General features: G+C 38.3%; 1 protein-coding gene and 1 long non-coding RNA gene across 7 annotated transcripts in view; one reads left to right on the top strand and one right to left on the bottom strand.

The window, feature by feature from the left end:
• The window catches only part of NUP35 (nucleoporin 35), a 49907-nt gene extending 42747 nt beyond the window's left edge, over positions 1–7160 (bottom strand). Inside the window, exon 1 of one of the 2 annotated variants that reach the window (XM_001369094.3) lies at positions 6744–7160. In XM_001369094.3, the coding sequence (XP_001369131.1) occupies positions 6744–6783 (40 nt within the window). In that variant the 5' untranslated portion in view covers positions 6784–7160. Of the gene's footprint in view, positions 1–996; positions 1114–6743 lie in introns of those variants that run through there. The other variant, XM_007494480.3, reaches the window with a different exon arrangement.
• LOC107652403 (uncharacterized) overlaps positions 1137–23658 on the top strand; it is a 57962-nt gene continuing 35440 nt past the window's right edge. For 2 of the 5 annotated variants that reach the window (XR_008911259.1, XR_008911258.1), the window contains exon 1: positions 1137–1223. This is a non-coding gene — a long non-coding RNA (uncharacterized LOC107652403). Of the gene's footprint in view, positions 1224–14216; positions 14734–18811; positions 20127–23658 lie in introns of those variants that run through there. The other 3 variants (XR_008911260.1, XR_001630041.2, XR_001630042.2) reach the window with 3 other exon arrangements.

Here is a 23658-nt window from a genome sequence, read left to right as displayed (position 1 = left end):
TACTCCATCTCAGCTACGGGCATTTTCTCTGACTTTCCCCCAAACCTGGAATGCTTTATCTCTAACTCCTGACTTCCCTGGCTTCCTTCAAATCCCAGCTAAAATCCCACCATCTACACGAAGCCTTTCCCAGTCCATCTGAATTCTAATGCCTTCTCTCTGTTGATTATTTCCTATTTATCTTATACTGGCTTGACTGTACATATTTTTTACATGGTGTCTTTATTAGATTGGGAGCTCCATGAGGGGAGGGAATGACTGACTTTTGTCCTTTTTTTGTACTCCAAAATTTAGCACAGTGCCTGGCACATAAGAACCATTTAATATATGCTCATCAATTGGCTGACCATCAGGAACAATCAAACAACCATATATGGACATCAGTCTAAGATATGCTTACTAAGGAAGTAAAAATGATATTAAGATAGAAAAAAGAAAAGCTAGAAAAAGCAACTAGAGTGTAACAAGTATATACAAGGAGGTCTGTAATACATGGGACAACTTTGAAGATCCTGTGGGTGAAATTATCAAGGAATCTGAAGGAAAACAAAAATCAAATATGTAAGGGTGAAAAAAGCACCTCAGCCACTATCAAAAATGAAAGGTGAATAGAAGATCAAAAGTTACTGAGCCACATGTCAATATTATCCATCTCTATAAAATATTTTTTAAAATAATTATGCTATACAAAGATGTCCATGACATCCTTGATAGAGGTACTGGGAAGCATTAGATAAGCTTTTAAAAATAATATTCCAAAATAAACCACATCTTCAACCTCACCTACTTGACCAAAAGACTTAAACCAAGACTAAAAGAATACAAGATCCCAATGGTGCTGTTTGCAAACTATAAAAATAAATTTGATTAATAGCACAAAATGCCACATTAGTAGTTGTCCAATATACAAGATTCTTCTGAGATAACTTTTCTTGAATGGCTTAATTATTGATTTTAAATTAAACATAAAGCAGAATATTTAAGAAAAATATTCACCATTTAAACAAGAGTGCCACATCGTGGTTCCTGTGAAATACTTCTTAAATCAACTATGAAGGCAGCATGATGTAGTGAAAAGTGTACTGACACAATAGTCAAAAGAGCATGCTCACTAGCATCTTTGTGATGTCAAGAGAACTAAAGGGAAGTGCCCGGCTCATTGGGTGGACTCTCTGTGAAGAACTTATGGGAGGATATCGACAAGAGTAACATGTGATGAGCAAGTATGTATGGTCCGTGAACTGTATCATTAGAGAGAAAATCCATAATAACTGACATATATGTATGCATTTTTGTTTTTATAGAACTATTAACATATATTATCTCATATGAATCTGACAATCCTAAAGTAGGTGCTAAAAACCTAAGATTAGATATGACCCAAACACTTTACCATAGAAGTACATAGCTGCCACAGAGCAAACACAAAAGAAAATACTGATCTAAGAGTAATCCTGAATGTTTTTTAATGTTACTCTCTTATTGTTCAGTCGTTTCAGTCTGTCTAGCTCTTTGTGACCCCTTTTGGGGTTTTCTTGGCAAAGATATTGGTGTGGTTTGCCATTCCTTCTCCAACTCATTTTACAGATGAGGAACTGAGGCAGAGTTATGTGACTCTCCCAGGGTCACACAGCTAGAAAGTTATCTGAGGCCAGATGAGTAGGAAGATGAGTAGTCTTGACTCAAGGTCTGGCACTATATCCACTGAGCCACCTAGATGCCCATAGTTACTCTCTCCATATCACCAAATAATTTCCACTCAAAACGCTAGTCTCCCCTAAACAAAAGAAATCTTATTTCAATATCAGAAACCCATTTTTCAGTAAATAATTTCATATTCTGAAGTTTAATTTTAGTGATTTATAATTTGGAAAAGTACAACTATTATTGACTTATATTGGGGATCCAAATTCTGGCAGCTTCAAAGTTTTGCTAATCACCACACATTTACTCTTGAGAATCTGAACTTCCCTCAGAATCTATCTGGTTCAGAAGTTTCCTAACCTGAGGTCTACAAACAGATTCAGGGAATGCATGAACTTAGAGGAGGAAAAAAAATTACCTTCTTAGTATCAATTCTAAGACAGAAGAGTGGTAAGAGGTAGGCAATTGGGGTTAAAGTGACTTGCCAAGGGTCACACAGTTAAGATGTGTCTATGGCCAGATTTTAACCCAGGTCTTCCCCCAACTCCAGGCTTGGCACTCTATCCAATATGCTACCTACCTGCCACCAAAATCACATCTTTTTTTTTTTCCACTTAACTGTAGTTGAAGTTCGGCATTTCTTTTAGTTATAATTTTTTTTAATACCATTATTCTAAGAAGTCCACAAACTTCACCATAGCCAATGGGATCCATGACACCAAAAAAATTAAAAAATGGTTAACAGCATCTTATCTTCTTCAAACCATATCTGAAAAGAATATGCCACTACGACAGCCTTGCACAAGATATTATCTACTGCATAAAGATTTCCAAAAGGGAACTCACTACTATTCCATTTTTCACTACTTGAAGGCAAGTCCTATCACTAGTCTTTGTATCCCAGGCATCTAGAATATAATAGGATCATGGGTCTAGAGCAGTGATGGCAAACCTTTTAGAGGAGCAGGTGATATGAAAAATGTCCTCAAGAGGAGAATGAAGAGGGGGAGAGGAGCAGCTTGACCCCACATCCCTCTGGCTTTCTAGGAACAAACTGGGGGGGAGGGGAGAAATGACAGGTGTGAACACAGAGGGCTGAGTGTCCCCTCTGGCATGCATACCATAGGTTCACTACCATGGGTCTAGAGTTTAAAGGAACTCAAAATAGGAACTCTCTAGTCCCTCCTTTCCCCTAGTCTTATTGCAAATCTTGCCCCATCAAGTTCCAGCTGTGGATTACTCCTGTCATCCATAAGCTGCCTTGGCTTCTAATGTGATGTTGAGTGAAGCTCTAGAAAAATCACAAAACCATGTTGACTGGATCCACTGCAATTATCTTTTACATAATCCCAACTAAGTCTTCCCTGTGGCAAGGCAATCTGTTTTTACCTCCTTAATTAACTCACTATTCCATTTATCTTCTAACCTTTTCATCCCTCAAATGTTCAAAGGCTCTTTTTCCATTACCCTCTAGAGCAGCAGTTCTCAACCTCTCAATTTGTAGCAATGAGAATGCATAATACATATCAGGTATTTGCATTCCGAATCATTACTGTAGCAAAATTACAGCTTTGAAGTAGCCACCAAAATAATTTTTTGGTTTGGGGTCACTGAAACATGAGGACCTGTATTGTGGGGTCACAGCATTAGAAAGGTTGAGAACCACTGCTCTAGAAGACATGGCCTTAAAAGAAAAAATTTAATTGAATAGCTTTTAATCAATTATATTAGTCTTAAGGATTCTAATCGTTTGGAAAGTTGTAAATGTGTTATTTCTAGTAAGAGATAGTCCCAGTTATTAAATGATTAAATAACTGTGTATAAGAAATAATCAGTAAGGGGGCAGCTAGGCAGCATAATGGATTGATGCCAGGCCTCATGTCGGGAGAGCTTAGGTTCAACACTTCCTAGTTGTGTGACCCAGGGCAAGTCACTTAACCCCATTGCCTACCCTTTACCATTCTTCCACCTTGGAACACAATATTTATTCCAAGACAGAAGGTAAGGGCTAAAAAAGAAATAAAAAATAACCAGTAAGAATAATCAAGACACAATAATAAAGTGTGCTGTTTTAATAATTAAAGATTATTTGTGCAATTTTAACACTAAGCAATACTAGGGCAGATGGGATTGTTAGGCAACTCAGGCCCTTTACTCTTTGACTTTGAAACTCAGTTGCTGACCCTCTGGTACCAAAAAGGGGAAGTCCCTAGAGTGGCCCTCACAACTGAGAAGGGTCAGACAAGACAAACTCATTTCATCACCACCTATGCTTATAGTTACATTATAAATATCTATAAGTTGTAAGACTCAGGGTTTCAGGCCATATTGGGTGCATCTGCAGATCTCAGACTCTGTGATTGCAGCTCTCACAATAGTCAGACCTACTCAGAGGATTTTTTTTTTTTGGACAACCTCATATTTCAATAAAATATTGAGGCCATTCATCAAGAACTCCCAAGAGATCCCCTTTTTCCCTCCTTACCTCACATAACTCAGATGCCCTCTGCTACTCCCTCTTTCACCAGTCTTGAATAATGAGGTGGCTTATCAATTACTTGCACAAGTGATCACTTTCCATTTCATCTTTCTCAGATAGCTTTCCCTTTTATCTCCACTCTCACTTACCTTCAATCACTCCTTATCTAGTGACTCCTCTATTTTGCTTACAAACTTATTCATGTGTCCTTCTTCAAAAAAATTCTCACTTGATCCATTCACCAATGCAATTATCCCATAGCTCTCTTCCTTTTTGTAGCTAAACTCCTTGAAAAGACCATACATTTATAGCTGATTGCTTACATTTCAGTTCCTTTTAGTCTCTTAAGTCTGGCTTCCAACTTCATCATTCAACTTAAGCTGTTCTAAGTTACCATTGACTTCTTAATGGCCAAATCTAATGCCCTTCTTCTGATCTTCATCTTTACGGACATATCTACAACCCTTGACACTAGTAATTAAGTTCTCCTTAATACTCTCTTCTCCCTATGTTTTTATAACATTACTGTATTTTGCTTCTCCTATCTCTCTGACTTCTTTTCACTCTCTTTTACTGGATCTTCAACATTTGCTAACTTTGGGTGTCCCTCAAGGTTTTTCTGGGCCCTTTTTACTATTTCACTTGGTAATTTTATCAGCTCCATGAACTCAAATATCATCCCTATATAGATGATATGCTGATTTATTTCTCTCTCCTATCCCTCTCCGGCATCTACCGAGTTGTATGATAACTCAACATGTCTAAAACTAATCTCTTTTCCCATCAACCTTTCCCTCTTCCCAACTTCCATATACACCAATCACTCAGGGTCACAATCTAGGTGTCATCCTTAAATTTATTCCCTTCTGCCACCACCCTGGTACAGTCCTTTATCACCTCATTACCAGATTACTGGACCAACCTGTAGATTGGTTTGCCTACCATAAGGCTCTCCCCTTTCCAAGCCATCCTCCACTCAGGTATAAAAGTGATCTTCCTAAAGCAGAGATCTGACCACATTACTCCCTTAATAAATTCCAGTGGTTCACTCTCACCTCCAAGTTCAAGGATAAAATCTTATTTCTTTTCTTGTTAACTGCTCTTCAAAATCTGCCTCCCCACCTTTTCAGTCTTCAGTACCTTACTCACCCCTCTTACCATACTGTCTAAGGTCCAGTATCACTGGACTCCTTCCTGTTTCTTGCACAAAATATTCCATTTCTGACTCTTGCAAATTTCACTGGCTGTTGCCCATGTGTAGGATGCTCTCCCTCCTCACCTCTAATTCATGGGCATGCCTGGCTTCCTTCAAATTCTAGCTAAAATTCTTCTATACAGGAAACCTTTCCTGAATTCCCTTGGTTGGTGCCTCTCCTTGGTTGATTATTGCCAATGTATCTTATATAGCTTGTGTATACAGTTGTGGTTTTTTTGGTTTTGTTTGGTTTGGGTTTTTTGCATATTGTCTCTCATTAAACTAAGTTCCTTGAGAGTAAAAACTGTTTTGCCATTCTTGGTAACCCCCTAGTGCTTAGCTCAGTGCCTTAGGAAGCTGGTGATTAATAAATATTTAGAGATGCTATATATCTTATATGTACATAGTTGGTTGCCTGGTGTCTTTTTCTAATGTGAACTCCTTGAAGGTAACTTTTTTTTAAACTTTATTTACATCCATCTCTGAGCACAGTATATGGCACAGAGTGTTTAATAAATGTTTGAGGGGAACGCCTAAGTGGTTCAGTGGATTGAAAGCCAGGCTTAAGAGATAGAGGTCCGAGTTCAAATTTGGTCTGATTAGACACTTCCTGTGTGATCCTGGGCAAGTTATTATTTAATCCTCATTTCCTAGTCCTTACCACTATTCTGTCTTGGAATCAATATATAATATTGATTCCAAGATGGAAGGTAAGGGTTTAAAAAAAATTTTTTGTTGTTGGTTGAGGCAGCTACGCAGCATAATGGATTGAGTGCCAGATCTGGGGTTGGGAGATTCCGGGTTCAAATCTAACCTCGGACACTTCCTAGCTGTGTGAACCTGGGAAGTCACTTAATCATGATTGCCTACTTCTAGCTGCTGCTGCTGCTGTTTTAAAACTGACACTAAGACAGATGGTAAAGGTTTAAATAAATAAATGTTTGTTGACTGAAGATACACACTTACAAGAGCGTGTCAGCCCCTAATTTCAGGAAGCTATACCTCTCTTTAAAAGAGCTCTCCGTCTTCATAACATCCTTTGGACACAGTTCCACAACACCTGTGGGAGAGACTAATAGACCAACTCCGGAACTCCGCCCACCCTAGGCTCTCGCCAATCGCCTCCTCGCCCACGCTTCCAGGGCCAGGGTTAGATCCCAACCCCTGCTCACACCTTCTCCCGGAGTCGGGAACGCACCGAAGCGTGAGCGCAGGAGACACAGCAGCCCCCGCCCGCAACAGGAGGGGCGAGGGCACCCGCTAACCACTACCTCAGGATCGCGGCTCAGAGAGTAAGGGTCGGAGTCCACCCAGGAGAGGTGCGCACACTCGGCGCCAGTAGTCAGGAAGAGCCTGGAGCCTCCCTCCTGCCCCAGTCGCCGCTGGACTCCTCCCGCCGAAAGGGCCACGCCATCTGTCACTCACCTGTTGGAGGCGGTTGGGGCTCCACGGCAAAGGTGGCCATGACAGCAGTGAGCACCGCTAACACCGGCTTTTCCTGATTTTCAAAAATGGCGGAAACGCTCCCCACGGGAAGGGGCGCGTGGTCTGATGGGTCTGCGTCACTTCCTGATCCGGGGGAGGACTGGGGGGGCGGAAAAACCAGCTGGGGGCGGAGCTAAGAGTCTAATTTGTTCCTCTGAGCGGAGGGAAGCTGCCCATGCCCCTACCTCTACCCTTACTCTTAATCCTACCCCTTACCCTTCCCTGCATCCTGCGCTATCTTTTTGAATGGGCTAAATCCTGAGAGGTCCGAGCAGCTCCTGGGGAAAAAAAATCCCTAATAAATACGGCGTGGGAGTCTCAGTCTTTTGTCTGCGGTTGGCCTTTACCCGGAAGGACAAAATCCTTTACTTTTTTTTTTTGGTTGGTTTTTTAATTATTTACGGTTAAAAGCATTTCTTTTCACTCCCACCGCCCCTCCCCATCTCTTCTGCCAATTAGTTATCATTTCAACGAAGTCTTTTTTTTTCTTCTTTTCGACTCAAAGGCAAGTAGAGCTTTTTTTAAGGGCTTCCTATGACTATGCCAGTTGCTGGGGTTACAAAGAAGGAAGCCATATGTGAACAAATGTGTAGAGATAGGACACGAGGAGAAAATTTTGGGTCAGATCAAAGGGAATGGACTAAGATTAAGGAGAATCAGGGGAGGTTCCTTGCCTTGAAAGATGCCAGGAGAATGGAAGCCAAGAGGGAGAGTATGCCAGGCATAGGGAACTTCCAAAGAAAGTGCAAGGGAATTGAGAGATAGTGTCTATTTCAAGGAAAAGCCTTTGTCCATGTCCTACTTCTCTCTTGTAACCTTTACCTTTCTAAACCTGAGTTTCCTCATATGTAAAGTGAGGGGGGTGAACTAGAGAACCTCTGATATACCTTTCAGTGAGAACTCATCTAGTACAATCCTCTAGTTAGTTTCCTTGTATCATAGATTATTTTACAAATTAAAATAAGAGACCTAGAAAATGTAAGTGGCTTGTCCAAAATCACAAGAAGCAAGTGGCTGGGCAAGGACTCAAACTTGGCTCCTCTGACCTCTATAATATATATATAGACCCTGATCCTTTCAAATTTGAACTACAATAGTAGTCTAACACCTTTCTTGCCTTCAGTTTCCTGATCCTTCTTCCCATCTTCTAATTTATTCTGCATTCTACTTCTAGACTAATTTATCCCAAATTCATCTTTGTACTCATTACCCACCTGCTGAGAAACTTTCGATAACTTTTCATTGATAATAAGATAAGGTCTAAAATTCAAGACCATCTGTATTCTGGCTCCTAACCTCACAATACTCAATGAATCTATTTCTTTGCTATACAAACCATGCACTACAACTTAAATGGTTTACAGCATAGAACATATTCCTAGAGTTTTCCATACACTTTTCATAACACATCATTCCTTCTACTTGAAATTTTCAAGAATGTTCTCCCCAGTATAACTATCTCCATTAGAAATTGCTGGGATTTTCTATAGTTAGTGAAAATTTTCACTGTACAGTAAACTGTCTGCAGAAGGAGGGCAGCAAAATATCAAAGGAAAGAGAAGTTTAGTTAATTCACCTTAATTTGTTTTTCTTTTATTCAAGTGAATATTTACATTTACCTTTGGAAATAAAACAATACAGTAACTCCAATTTTGGAACCATCGTTTTGGTACCTAATTTCTCTTTTTAATTGCTAGAGAAATATATAATCAGGCAAATTACACCCCTAAATAAAGGGTACTTATTAGCATTTTACTCATCTCACAAGGATAACCGTGCAGTTGAAGAAAAAGTTCCTTGCCATCTGCTAAAGTTTTGTCACTATTTAAAAGTTATTAATTTATATTAGCCACACAGTACTTTTTAAATCTATGACTTCATGAATGTGGGTACTTGCTGCCTGATACAGATTACAACCTTCTCACACTTTAGTAAATAGTTCTCTTCTAGAGAGGCACCTCTCTGAATATTAGTTAGACTAATCCTCTGAAGACAAACACAAGAAGTTATCCCTCCTGTATTCAAATCCTGTATGCCATGGTAATATTTATGACAGTTTGTAATTCATCAGTATATGTAACCCATCGTCATCTCCACACCACAAATGAATCCTCAAAATAGAACTCTGATGAAGGACTTTATATAATTATATGACTAATAACTTTTTCCTTAAAATGCAGCATTGTTCTAAGTAGAAACTACATTATTTTTACAAAAATTTGGCTTACACAAAACCTTTCTGTGGCCTCTAATTTCTGATCTTATCCTTCTGGACTAAATTTAATGATACTTCCAGCTAAAAATGAGCTTAATTAAAATGTCCTTAATGTGATCAAGCTAATTTCTTTTATATAATAAATTGAATATGAGTCATTGAAAAGAGTGGCCGGGTGACTATTTGTTTATCCTTTAGAGCAGATTGTTAGACAAGATGGGTTAGACAGGATGGCTACTAGATTTCCTTCCAATTCTAAAGTTCTACTATTCATCAGAATTAAAAAGCATTTAAGTTTTTACTACATGACAAGGCATTGTGCTGAGTGTTGATGTAGGTTACCATGCAGATGGCTTGGTATACAGATTGACCAGTTGCTATAAAGATGTAGGCAAGAGCTCTGCAAAAGGTTGTCAGCATAGGCACAGTGGCACAATGGACTAGAGACTTGCCCTTCTTGGAGTTTACATAGAACAAAATTTGACCAAAAGTTGCCCCAGGGTGTTTGACATATTATTAGCATCATATTTGCATCATGTTTTTCAGTCCCCATCCAGTGAGTAAAAAAAAAAAATCATGGGTTAAAGCCACACCACTCAAAAGTGAACCATAAGTAAAGTGACATCAATTCCTTGGGTACACCAAGGTTGCAACTGCCAGAGCAATTGACTTCTTCTCTAACAACTAAACAAGAAAAAAAAAACATTCCTGAAAACTTCTTTGGGCCTTCCCATCACCAAGCCTTTCCATCACCACAGCCACTCTTATCATCAGGGCTATTCTACCACCTTCCTCTTTCTCTCAATAAAGCTTATTCCCTTGCCATGGAGATTGCCTGAGCTATCAGTTCTTTGGAGAAGACTCAAATCTCACTGTCCACATCAGTACTAAGAACACAAAGAAAAAGCAAAAACTACCTGCCCTCAAGGACTTCTATTTAAGAGTTAAAGATGATACCAAGGTTGTAAGTCTGGATGACCAGAAGGATGGTGGGAATCTCTATTATAATAGGAATGTTTTAGTGGAAGAGAGCGACGGAGAGGGGGGGGGGTGATAATGAGTTGTAGTTTTGACATGTTAAATTAGACATTTCTATAAAATATCCAATTCAAATTATCCCATAGGCAGTTGACAATGCAAGACTGGAGCTCAAGACATAATCTGGTGCTAGATATATATTGGGAATCATCTATAACAAGATGATAATTGAACCCATTAGAGGTGATGAGATCACTAAGTGAGTATAGACAGAAAAGGAAAGAGGGCACCAGATAGACTCTTGGAGGGTACTCACTATTAGTGGCATGACATAGATGAAGATCTAGTAAAAGCAATTGAAATGAGAAGTTTAATAGGAGGAGAACCAAAATAATGTCAACATTGTCAAATATTGCAGAGAAGTCAAAAGGATAAGAATTAAGAAAGATCATGGGGCCACTAGGTGGCTCAGTGGATTGAGAGCCAGGCCTAGAAATAAGAGTTTCTGGGTTCAGATCTGGCCTCAAATACTTCCTAGCTATGTGACCTTGGGCAAGTCACTTAACCTCCATTACCTAGCCCTTACCATTCTTCTGCCTTGGAACTAACACACAGTATTGATTCTAAGACAGAAGGTAACAGTTTTTAAAAGAAAAGAAAATATCATTAGCAACTTTGGAGGATGCAGTTTCAGTTTGATAAGGAGGATGAAAAGCAGACTGCAGAGTTTTAGAAAAGAGTGGGAGCAAAAGAAGTGAAAGAACCAAGTATGGATGACTTTTTTTAATTTAGCTGAGGAGTCAAAGGATGATAACTAATAAGCATGGTACAATCTAGTGGAGGACTTTGAAGGAAGTGGGAGAGGTAAGTTTTGTAGGTAGAGAAGGATCTAGAAGACAGGGAATACTTAAAGGAGAGAAAAAGGAGATGAATGAGAATTGGGATGATATTGGGAGCAGTCTTCTAAAGAAGACCTATGCAAGGGCCCAGTGGAAGATGATAAACAAAATGTTAGTCAATAAACATTAAGCTCCAACTATATGCCATGCACTACACTAAGTGGGGAGATATGATGAAAGTCCAGAGAAGTACAAAGTAGGATGGAAAATTATGAGATAGCTGTCATGGGAACTTTCCTTTAATGAAGAATCTGGAAGGAACTCTCCAATGTGTCACAGTTGTAGATGTTTCAAGAATAGCAGCAAACCAATCTCACAAATGGCATTTTTTTAAAATGGTATAGGTTTTTTGTAGTCAGATCTTAAGTTGTCAAAAATGGCAACAAAGTTTTCCTAGTAAATTTAAGTCAGTAACCAAAGAATAATCTTCATGTACATAATTCAAACCAAATCAGTCATTTGAGCACCTACTATGTACCTAGCACAATGCCTGAAACAGAATAAGCATTTCATAAATGCTTGTTGCCTTTCTAAGGGACTATATCCACCACCCGGAATCATGTCCTCTATATCCCACTGGCTAATGTATATTGATTATTAAGGTGCCCAAAGGGCCTGAGGAGAAACAAAAACAACCCTTCGGCAAGAGTGAGGGCCAGAGTTTAAATCAGGATCCAAGAAGAGCATAAGTTCCCAGGTTTAGCTATGTCAGAATTGGAGTGTCTCAGAAACATGGAAGTTCAAGAGGTAAGGCAAAAATAGGAATATAGGAATTAGATCAGCTAGGAAGATCTACAGCATTCTTTACTAAGAATCCCCTCTTTGCCAAGCACTGTGCTAGGCAATGAGGCATATGAAGACAATTTCCACTACACAGAAATCAAAAAGTAGGCTATTAGAAGTGGTAATAAAATTATTCGATGCCTGACACAATCTTCTTCCCCAAAGCATCAGCATTGTATAAAGTTGGTAGTGATCCCTTTCCTTCACCTTGTTTTCATATTATCAGCATGGACTCTAGCCAGTAGAAGGTTTGTGCTCTTAATTCAGCAGCATTTTGGCCTCAGATAATGCCAGTACTTTCTTGAAAGTAATTTTGAGTAAAATATATTCAAAAATAATTCTAAAAATATGGGTCTTACTACCTTATAAAGACATGTTTGTAATTCTTAATATTCTCTTTTGGCATCAGCCACTTCAAATTTGGAATAAATATTATTTTAGATTTAAACTGCCACCACTCTTAGCAGAGTTCCTACTTCCCCTGGAATAGGCACTTGCTGGTTTTGTCTCTTCCCTTTTGCTTTTGAAAACTCTAAGATAAACAGCCCAACATAATTTGCATAACCAAACCTAGTTGCCTTGTGTTAGGATAGGATTTTGGATAAGGGAAACACAAGAGGAAAAAACATATAAAAATCTACTTTATTGTTTTGGAAGGGAAAGGAATAAGGGCTTAGGGGTTTACTTATGCTTATTCTTATTTAAAAAACTAACTAACTATGCTAACTAGGTTACTAAATTAAAACTTTATCACACTTGGAAGAAGATAAGAGCTAAAAAGATGGAAATAAAGCAAGAATTCCTTTCCAAACCTCCAAAGAGGAGTCACATCATCCAGCTGTTGGGGAAGTATATAGCTAAGAATCATGAATCAATCAGAATTGGAAAAAATAGGGATCCATATGAACAGAACAAGGAAAAAGTGTACCCACAGCCATCTTTGATCTAGAGGGTAAAAGTGATGAACCAAGACATAAAAGAGCAGAAGGTCTGAATAGGCCAGAGTCACTCAGTGCCCTAAAAACAGGAATGACCTAACATATGACTTGTGGCTCCATAGAATTACTAAGTGCTGACATTATCTACTGAAAGAGAAATTGTATTTTATCTGTTCTAGAACTTTAGCAGTAGCCTTTGGTCAAAAGTATTAAAGTTCTGACCCATTTCTCTTATAAGTAAAAATAGTAATAGAGCATTATCACCTTTGGTTGCTTGTCAAAAAATGCTTTAGAACAAAATTTCAAAATTTCCCCTTATATATAACTTCATGGTTGGAACAATCCATTTGACTTTTCAGACTGACTTAATCCTACCATCACTTGGTAGGAATACTAGATTTAACTTATGAAATCCATTACTATCTGGCTGGATGTTATTTGAACTTATCATTCCTTCTCAACTCTCTCAAATAAAAATATGTGTTCCAACTACTTTTCACCAGCTTCTGTGCATCTCAAGGTTTTTGATTATCCTCTATAATTACATTGACTAGTTTATTACCTAAAAACTTTTTATATATGATTCCTAGTAAAGCTGCTTATCAACAAGTTTTAATTATTCTTCTCCAAAACAGCTGACTATATGTAGAATACTACAATTAACTTAATGACTCTCAAGGATCTTATGTTACTAAATAATTGCCCATGACTCTTGTTTTCTCCCTGCTTTGTGCATTGCATTTCATTAGAAATTATGGCTTACAAAAGAAGTATAAAACACTTATATCACACCCCCAAAAACTCTTAATTCAGTTGAGCAAGCAAAACATATATATGAAACATTTTGTGGATAAGAGAGCTACAAGTCTGATTTATGAAAAAAGAACATGGGAAAAATTGGTGATTATGTCAGAATGAAGAGCTTTCCACCAACAAAGACGCAATCTCTCAGTGACTTAAATAAGTCCTTGAGAATTGTCTGAGGCACATAGAGATTTAACAACTTGCCAAGTGTCATATAGTTTAGAAGTTCCAGGGACAAGTTTTTTAACCTAGGTCTTTCTGACTCAAAGCCCAATACTCTATTAACTAAATCCTTATTCCCTTTGTATTTGTGATTTTTTAAAAATATTAAACTGAAAGGCATGAAAAGAGAATAAAAGAGGAAAGAGCTCTATGTGCCACAAGGCCTGAGCATCTAACTTACAAAACTTCCTTATATAAATATTGTTGGGGAAAAGAGACTCCTTATACGTGATTGGATTTTAGTGACAGTGATAGATTTAAGAGAAGCAGCATTGTGATTCTAAAGTGATTAGTATAAATTCCACTATAATCTTAATACAATCAATAAAATTAATAATTTTTACAAGGATTTCTAACCAAAGCATAAAAGCTGCTTCTAACAGTATATCTACCCCCTCCCTAAGTTTGTACTTCCCTTTATAATAAGGTGCTGACTATCTGAATCTCCTGTCCCAATATGGCACAAATATCACACACCCTTTCCTGTTTGGAAATAGTCATCTCTTTCCCCAGATCAGATGAGAGAAAGGTAATGGTCATTTGACTTGACTAAGTCATTAGTCTAATGACTAATATGGGCTTTCCAAAATGAACTAACCAATCAGCTTGGTAATTGGGTAACTGTTTCTAAATAAGGTCTATATGATATTATATCTTGTGATCTTGTACGGAAGTATTCATTTTGTTATAAAAACCAGGTCTCAGCCTCTGGGCATTGTCTTTTGCCAGGGTCCAACAATGTAATACATGTAAGAGAACACTTTTATTGGAGGACTTGGCTCTCTTCCAATAAAATCTAATTTTCTACCTTGACTTGGAGAAATTTGGCTTTTTGACTTTATTTACTTAAATTGTCTATATGGAGTCTGTCTGTGGGTTTCTATTTCACAACATTTGGTGACTCTTGTGGGATTAGAGTAACAGCCTTGTCACCTTTGATGGGTCTCCTTCCTACAGAAAAAAAATATTGATTTCAAAAGGGTACCTACAGGATTTATTCTTCCTGTTTCTTTTTCTGTATGAGAGAGAGACTGAGTTTCTGTGGGCAGACAATGGCTCTTCTAGTCCAAGAATCCTGTCATCCAAGTAAGGTAAGAGGATTTGGAATTCTTCAAGGCTGCAGACTTGGAGATATTTCCAGACCTATCTCTCATTTTTCTTCCATTCTCTTTTAAATTTGGTATAAGCCAGAAGTTTGTGAAAAAGAGGAACTAAAACTTTTCTTCTTGTAGTTTGTGGAAATGAGGGGAAAAAATTGTTTTGTTTTTTAATGAACTAAAATTAATAAGGCAGTTTTTTTCTGTATGTCCTAAGCTAAGTAATGTATAAATCGGTAGAGAAAATTAAGTGTTTCTGTCTAGGTTATTTGTTTAAGATGTTATGCTCTCTTAAAAATAGATTTTTTTTTTTTAGTTTTTTAGCTCATTATGAGGGAAAGCAGACTCTGTGAATAAATAACATGAGGTTTGTCTGGGTTTTTTTATGGTTCAGGTTTAAAATTTTGCATGTGGACCTATGCTTGGGCAAGAAGTTTGGGGGAAGGTTAGTCAGAGGTCTAGATTCTATGCCTGGGGGACATTCACATTGCATTGAAATTGTTCCCACTCAAATATTTAGTTTAATATAGTTTTGTGTGTGTGTGTTGCAGCGCACTGCTGGAGAACTGGAACTCCCAAGGAGACCAGAGTGCCGGTCTCATGGCCAAAGAAACTTTGCAAGGGTTTCTCAGCTTTAACACCTTGATTAGGTGTTCCTAAGAAGCCCTTGACAAGATTGGCATGTGGAGTGCTCAAACCCCCAAGCAAACCTGGTTTATTTGTGTGGTATTGTAGGGTCTGGGTCATAGGAAGGATTAACATTTCTTCTTGACAAGCTTTGTGATCCCTGACAGGTGAGACAACTCCCAATAAGGGTTCTAGATTTCAAGGGGACCTATTCCAGAAGACTCCCCCCTAGACAGATTTTTAAAAGCTTGGTATAATGGAGATCTGCCTTGAACAAGGAAAAGATAGGGACAAATCTATTAAGTATTGTTTTCTTTGATCTAAAGCCCTTAGGAACTTCTGGCCAAAATTTGGGACCCTAAATTTTATTTTTGCTATGATTAAGTTAGAAACCCTCTTAGAGAAACAAGAAAATTGGAAACAGCTTGAATATTTAGGAGATTAGAAATATCTGGTTGGGCAAAAAAGTAAAAAAAATTAATTGAGCAGTGTGACAAGGAAATCACTTTAAAAGATTGATATATATTAACTTAAGGTCGCCAAGGAATTCAGCTATGTAATTCCTAAATGAAAACTCAAGTCAGCAGTCAACCTTTTATAGAGTTTAATTACAAACAGGAGGAAGAAAGGAATTAGAGATAGAGAGAGAGAGGGAGAGAGAAAGGGGAGAGAAGGGAATAGGGCTTAAATACCCCCTCTGTTTAGGCTGGGCCAAAAGGCCCAAGCCCTTAGATAGCTGAGGCAAAGAAAGGAGATCAGTCCCTATTACTCATGTGACCAAAATGGAGAAACAGTCTCAGGGGCCTCCACCTCCAGCTTCCTTCAGAGCCAACTCTCAAAGCACCACCTCAAAAACCTCTCCAACCAACCCCCCTCAGTCCTCAGACCCCTCTATCTTTAAGGAAACCCTCCAAGTTCCCTCCCCTCAGTTCTCACATCTACCAATCACTGTCCATGTCTTCCCTGTGCCAATGGTGGCTCTAGCTTAACCCAGGACGGCCCAGAGGTCTGTGGCTTTGCACATGTCTGTTGAAGGTCATATTCTCAAATAATTAAATCTTGATCCTTTGCTGCAGCCCTTCCTAAATCCTGTTAGGACTGAGTGGGGTGGAAATTGTATTTTCCAAGACCTGGTTCTGTCATTCCAAGTATCTCTATTGTATCAATTCTAAAATCAATCATGACTCAAAGAAATTCCTGTTCTATACTTAAGCATAGGTCAAAGCCCTTTCCATTGTTCACCAAAAGGTTTCTGTCCTAAAGTAATCTTAAGAAGGGAGGAAGAGGAACCTCCCATGCCAATGGGGTTCACATTCCAATAGAGTTCCCACTATCAATAGGGAATTTTTCAAGTATGAAATTTCCCAATGGTGAAATTTCCAACATTTATAAGTCTAAAAAAATTTAAGGTTTACAGCAGGAGGAAGAGGTGAAGAAAAATAATTTTGAATTTCAAACTGGGACCATTTTTGCAAACCCCCTTAGCCCCTCCTTTCTATTCTGAAATTGGAAAGGGGAAGAGCAGTGTCCAAAATCAGGAACCCAGCAAACACCTGGCTGAGAGTGTAGTTTCTGGGAACATTGCAATATTTCGGTGGAGAACAAAGTTTTGCCCAGAATCAGACAAAGAGTGTAGACAAGGCATTATTGATGAGATCCCCCTCAAATTGGGGTGATAGAAACCATTAACAGTAGTGGTAGGCCCAGGAGGGGCCAGGACCTGGCCATTACAAGATCCAGGAAGGGATTATAGCAGTGCTGGGGATAGAATAGTTCAGCTGATACCAGAAATAACCTAAAAAGGGGAATGAAATTATTTTCAGAATGTCCAGAGAACTACAGCAAGTTTCAAGAGACTGTGCAGGAGAAGGATGAATCACCTATGAAGTCTTATGACAGGCTGTATATAAGTGCCAAGAGATTCACTAGGCTAGATCCTATTAACCCTAGGGATGGCAGAGTAATCAACGTGGCATTTGTAAACCATTCTCTTTCACACATTAAGGAGTATTTCCCGAAATACTGTTAAGGCTGGCATGAGAAGTCTATAGGTAAATTGAAGGCTATTGCTTTGTATGTGTTTGAAGGAAAAGATGAAGTGAAAGACAGAGAAGCTGCTTCCAAGGCCAGGACAAAGTTCCAAGGCAGTTTTAGCTCTCCTTCTAGAAAGACAGTGGCCTGCAATAGGTCATATGCAGAAAGAGTGTTGTCATAGAAGGAAGGATTTAGTAGATGAGAACTTTAGGAACAGACATGTAGCTGCTTAGGTGGAAAACAATAACAGAAATTGGCCACAGAATAGAGGTTGGAATCCACAAATTCAGAATTGGAAACCCAAATACAGAGATTGGAATTTTCAGGACAGAGATACTGATCCACAAAATAAAGAGACTTCTGCAGCATGACGAGGCAAGGGAGGGGCAGGTTCAAAGGCAGGCTTTGAGACTCACAGGGCAGACTTTCCAGCTGCCACGAATGATTTTGAAAACTGCTGTTTCAGTTTTACCTATCCTGCCCATTCTAGCCTCTCCCCTTCTCCAAGTGGATTTGTATATTGAAAGTGTTACGGTTACTTGTTTAATTGATACAGGAGCTTCACTATATGTTCTTAAATACATTTCAAAGGATAAAGGAAATGTAGTTAAGAAGATGAATGTGATTGGAGTAGATGGTAAAGATCAACAAGTCCCCTTATGGTAACCTCTAGAAGAGAATATAGGTTTAATTACAATAATGCATTCCTTCCTATGGATACCCCAATCACCTGCTAACTTTTTGGGTCAAGATTTACTGTGTGAAACTAAATATTGTCATTCATTGTTTGTCTGATAGCAATCTTTTATTGAATGTACCTGATGAAAAATTGTTAACTCTTGTTTTTTGTAAAAAGTTTTAAGTGAATACTGTACTAAGGTTTTGCCTGCTACCTCCTCTGAAAAGGATGATGATTTGTGTGATCTCCCTATTCCTGATTACTTGCCTCAAGAGGCTACTGATGTTGGGTTGTTAAAATCAGCTATACTAATTTCTATTGCTATTAGAGGAAGGAAACCACTGTGCCTCAGTACACTCTATATAAAGCAATTCAGGGAACTGCTCCCATAATTGATTCATTAATTAAACAAGGAATTTTTGTTCCATGTAGATCTGAAGTCAATGCTCCTATACTTCCAGTAAAAAAAAATAACAACTAAACTTGATACTGAAAGTAAGCCAATATATAATGATTGTCCAGGATTTAAGAGCAATTAATAACTATGTGATTCCTCCACACTCTGTTCGGTCTAACCCCACAACTATTGTGTCCTTTATTCCTTGTGGTGCAACTTGCTTTTCTGTTTTTGATCTATGTGCAGCCTTCCATTGTTTGCATTTACCTGGCATGGTCATCAATACACCTTTACCTTCTAGGGATTTGTCAATTCTTCCAAATTTGTTCTCCCAGATTCTACAGCAAGATTTGCCTACCATCACTTTTGAAGACTCTATTTTGATTCAATATGTAGATGATTTGCTTCTAGCTTCACCAGACCAGGAAACCTGTTGATGTTCAAGAGCTTGTTCAAAAGGGACATGAGATTTCAAAGAACAAGGTACAGTGGTGTAAGTCACAAGTAGAATATTTGGGTTTTATCTTGTCACCAGGAAAAAGAACTATTACACCAAAGAGAGTTCAGACTTTGAAAAATTTATCCATTCCTAAAACTAAGAAGCAGATATGAGCTATATTGAACTGACAAAGAATTTGGTCACTGAGCCTTTGGAGGTGAAACCAGAACCACTTGTGGCCTCTCAGGGAGCTAACAAAGGCACTATTAACTGTACCCACCCTTGGGCTTCCTAACTACTCTAAGCATTTCACTTTGTATGTACACAAGAGGAGGGAGGTAGCATCTGGAATTCTATCTCAAGCTTTTGCTTTTTCCCAAGGACCTGTAGCTTACTACTCAGCTCAGCTAGATCCTGTAGCAGCAGGAGCTCCTCCTTATCTGGCATTTTCAGATAAGAGAATTGCTAGATATGAAGTGACTCTATTAGCAAATGAGAATATCACCATAAAGAGATGCAACACCCTAAATCCTTCCACATTACTCCCAGATCTTCCTGTATCAGGGGACATAACGGTGAATCTGTTCCTGAACTATCAGAAAGACCACATCAGGATTCGTTGGACATTCCTCTGGAAAATCCTGAGCTTGGTGGTTCTTCCTTTGTTGAACAAGGCTGTCATTTTACTCAGGCAGTCGTGGTTACAGACTTTGAAATCTTATGGGCAACCTCTTTGTCTTCCAATCTGAGGGCTCAAGCTACTGAACTTATCATGCTAACGAAAGCTTGTTTCTTATCCAAAGGAAAGACTGTTAACAGCTACTCAGATTCTTGCTATGCTGTGGGAATATGTAATGCCACAGAAATGTTGTTGTTACAAAGGGACTTCCCTTACCTCCACTGGAAAACAGGTAGCCACTCTGACAAGATAAAGGACTTGTTAGAAGCTATACAATTGCCCAGAGCCTTGGCCATCATACATCGTTCAACACACAAAAAGGAAAGTGATTCTGTGTCCAGAGGAAATGAAAGAGCTGATTTAGCTGCTAAGTCAGCAGCCAAAGATCACCATGATGCTAGCTGCTCCAGAAGAGAAACCTGATAAAGACTCTGTTCTCCCTAAAGGAAATTGGCCAGGAATCATCTATGAAGACAAGGAAGTGGACACTTGGATTAAGCAGTATGATGCTAAGCAGGTATCAGGGATCTGGGTAAGTAGTGAGGAAGGCAAATCATTTCTTCCAAAAAAATGTTAGCAGCAGGCCTGTGTTTGGTAGTACATGCAGGTGGTCATTATTGTGCATGAGAAATTGTGGATACAATAAGAAAGGGCTGGATAGCATCTGGAATCACATTGGTAGCTTCTTGAATCACTGTGGGTTGTCTTGAATGTTTGACTTTTAATCAACATGTTTTTAGAAAGGTTGCATATGGTGGTCACCCTCTAGCCTATCTCCCATTTAAATTGATTTTATAAATATGCCCAAAGTTGCTCCATAGAAATATTGCTTGGTTATTATTGATCATTTGACTCACTAGGTAGAAGTTCTACCTGCCTCAAAGGCAGATGCTACTTTTGTTACAGATTGTCATATTTCTCCTCATGAAATGTTACTTAGTCATCTGCTTCTAAAGGCCAAGCCCTTTGTTACTGTATATTTCTATGCTTTGGGGTGACATGACAATTGCCAAGTATCTTAAGGATACTTGCAACACAGGTTAAAGGAATTGCAACAAATGGGAACTATTGTTCAATCAGGCCCTATTGCTTTTGAACTACATCATTTTCAACCTGGTGATTTTGTCTATATTAAAAAAATTTTTTTTCAGTGGAATATATATACAGTCATATGGTAATTAGCTGTCCCTTTAAGGTTCAACCCTATTCTACTTCCCAACCAAATGGTATAGATCTGTTTGTCCCAGTACATCTTATATGACATTAATGCAGACTTTGCCGCCATATAGTTTTTTTGAGTCTGACTTATGTAACAGTTAAAATTTAGGGGAGACTGAGGCAGGTAGAAATTAGTTTCTCTCTGCAAGGAGTATTATATGTTTTAGAGGTTTATTAAAAGTTAAGGATTAAAGAAAATACAGGATAAGACACACGTGCCTAGGCCACAGAGGCCTAGACAAGACCTCACCTATATTATGGAAGAGACGCCTCTGCTCCAAAACGGAAGTCCAAAAAAAGAGCCGCCTATGGGGAAGACCCTTTAAATAAAATTTTGTTCTTGTCCCAGGTGAGAATTCAGTGAGATTAGAGGGCATTCTGGGAGCTAGCAAGGACTCCTGGGGAATGGAGTCCAGAGTTCAAATCTCAATTTTACACTTACAACATTCTAGTTACTCATCCAAGACATAATTCCTCCTTACAAGGAGGGATAATAATAATAATGATAATAGATAGGAACTTAGAAATAGACACAAAATTGGAGGTGCAAATTTCAGTGACAACAGCAACAACAAACATTTCATTCAAACTGAATTCCACTCTCAGTGTGCACATGGGAATTCAGTTAAAACCTGCTAGAGTCCTTTCTGCCCTTCATACTCCAGTGTTTAAGAAGTACAATACACCATGCACAGTACACTACTTTCAAGAAGTACAGACTATTGTAGATAAAGAACCAACCACCACCCTACCTGCTTTGAGGAGAGCCCCTCCTACCTTCTGGTGCATATATCATCGACTCCTATCCTTTGTCCTAAACTTGAGAAGAGGGGGGAAGACTCCATTCTTTCTCCCTTTCTCCATAACCCCCAAACCCTCTAATACACCTCTTAAGATAGTGTGGTAGGCATCAGTTTATTTATGGTTTTATTTGGAGGTTTTGAGTGTGTTCTTACAACAATGATCAATATGGAAATATGTTTTGCATGATAATACATGTATGGCTCAGATCAAATTGCTTACCATCCCCCAATGGGGGTGGGGCAGGAATGGTAGTAGGGAGACTGTTTGGATCTATAATTTTGGAAAATGTATGTTGAAAATTATTATTCCATGTAATTGGAAAAATACATTATCTTTGAATTTAAAAAAAGACAATGTGGCAGAGAAAAGTAGGAATGGGTACTAGGCAGTCATTCTAAAGATCTTGGGTCTCCTGGCATATGGAAGACCCACCTCTTGTACAGAGTGAGGTCAGAATGCTCCAATCAAAAAGGCTTGGGAAAGGAATGTCACAATGAGCATAAATTGGAGTACTGGGAGAAAGCAGGGGCTTTTTCCTAGGAATATGGAGTGAATAGGTATGTGATCCCAGGGTTCTCAGAAGGGAAGGTGGCCAAGCACGTTACCAATGCTTCCATTTGTATGGCCTGCTTTTTATTATTTAATAAATAATTATGAATTAAGATATAATCTTCAGAGAATTTTAATCATAATGAACCTGAAAAGAAGAGCTGTATTTAATCAAATAATAAATATATGTTGGGGGAATACAATTTCAAAGACATTCAGGGATCCATTTTAAAGATAGAAATATATATATATGTATATATATATATATATATACACACATATATTTTTTTATTTAAAGAACACAAATGCTATTTTTAACCCCCAAGAATGGCAACTGTGAAGACATCATCAACCGATATGCCTATTTACATACTGATATGGAATCATGGGGAGATATGGTCTCTAAGGCCCATCTAGTCCAAAGCCTCATTTTACAGATGAAGAAACTGAGGCCCAGAGAGATTAATTGATTTGCCCAGTGTCACCAGGGAAGTAAATGTCAGAGCTTTGATTCAAATCAACATCCTGTGACTCTAAATCCATCACTCTTTCCACTATACCATGTGACCTACACTTCAAGGAATAGAAATTTTGCTGGGACAGGCACTCCCCTCCACTCTCTCAGAGTTCAGTCCCTCTTTATCTTAAGAGTGTCTTCTAAAGCAACTATGGCCAAAAAATACATCACCCCACAGCTAGCTATTTGGTTAGTTCTCTATTAACTTACTAACTAGGCTGGTCCTCAGGCACATTACACAGTACATTCCTATATCTAAAGCTTTTTCCAGACTGGTAGAACCTACAATAATGTATCCTTTGCTGAGGGAGCTTCAAGAACAAGGAGTCACCTCTAAGACATGATGAAACCTTAAGAATAGGACTTAAGCGTAAGGTCTATTTTCACACTTTTATGATATCTTTATGAAAATGGTTCATGCAGGCATTGAATATATCTTTGATTTTAAAAAAATACACATGCAAAGAAAATAGGCTTTTAAAGATTTTTCTGTAATAGACTACCACTTAGCATTCACACTATGGAGAAAGAGAAGAAAGTAAAAAGCTCACTATTATTGATTGATATCCTAAAACCATTTCATTCAGTAAAACAAAATTTTGCCTTAAAATTATTCTTATATAATGTATATCTTATATGTGTTAAAATAATAAGATTCTATAACATCAAAATTTGCAATAACTTTATTTAGTGATTCATCAAATATCAGCAGTAAACCAAAGGTATTTGCCAGAATCATGGAGGATGTTCTACACACTCCAAATAGAAGAGGGATTCCTTGTTGATGACAAAAGCCTAAAAATGATATGGGTATAGGATTTGGGGTTTTGGTTTAAAAAACTACTCTATTATGAAAATGAATAATGTGGAAATAGGTATTGAATGATAATATGTGTATAACCCAGTGGAATTGCTGGTCAGCTCCAGGAGGGGGGAGGGAAAAGGGGAGGAAGAGAACTTGAATCATGTAACTTTG

This window comes from Monodelphis domestica, chromosome 4, assembly GCF_027887165.1.
Source record: "Monodelphis domestica isolate mMonDom1 chromosome 4, mMonDom1.pri, whole genome shotgun sequence".
Taxonomy (NCBI): domain Eukaryota; kingdom Metazoa; phylum Chordata; class Mammalia; order Didelphimorphia; family Didelphidae; genus Monodelphis; species Monodelphis domestica.
The sequence above is the reverse complement of the archived record's forward strand: the minus strand, read 5'-3'. Positions and strand labels throughout refer to the sequence as shown.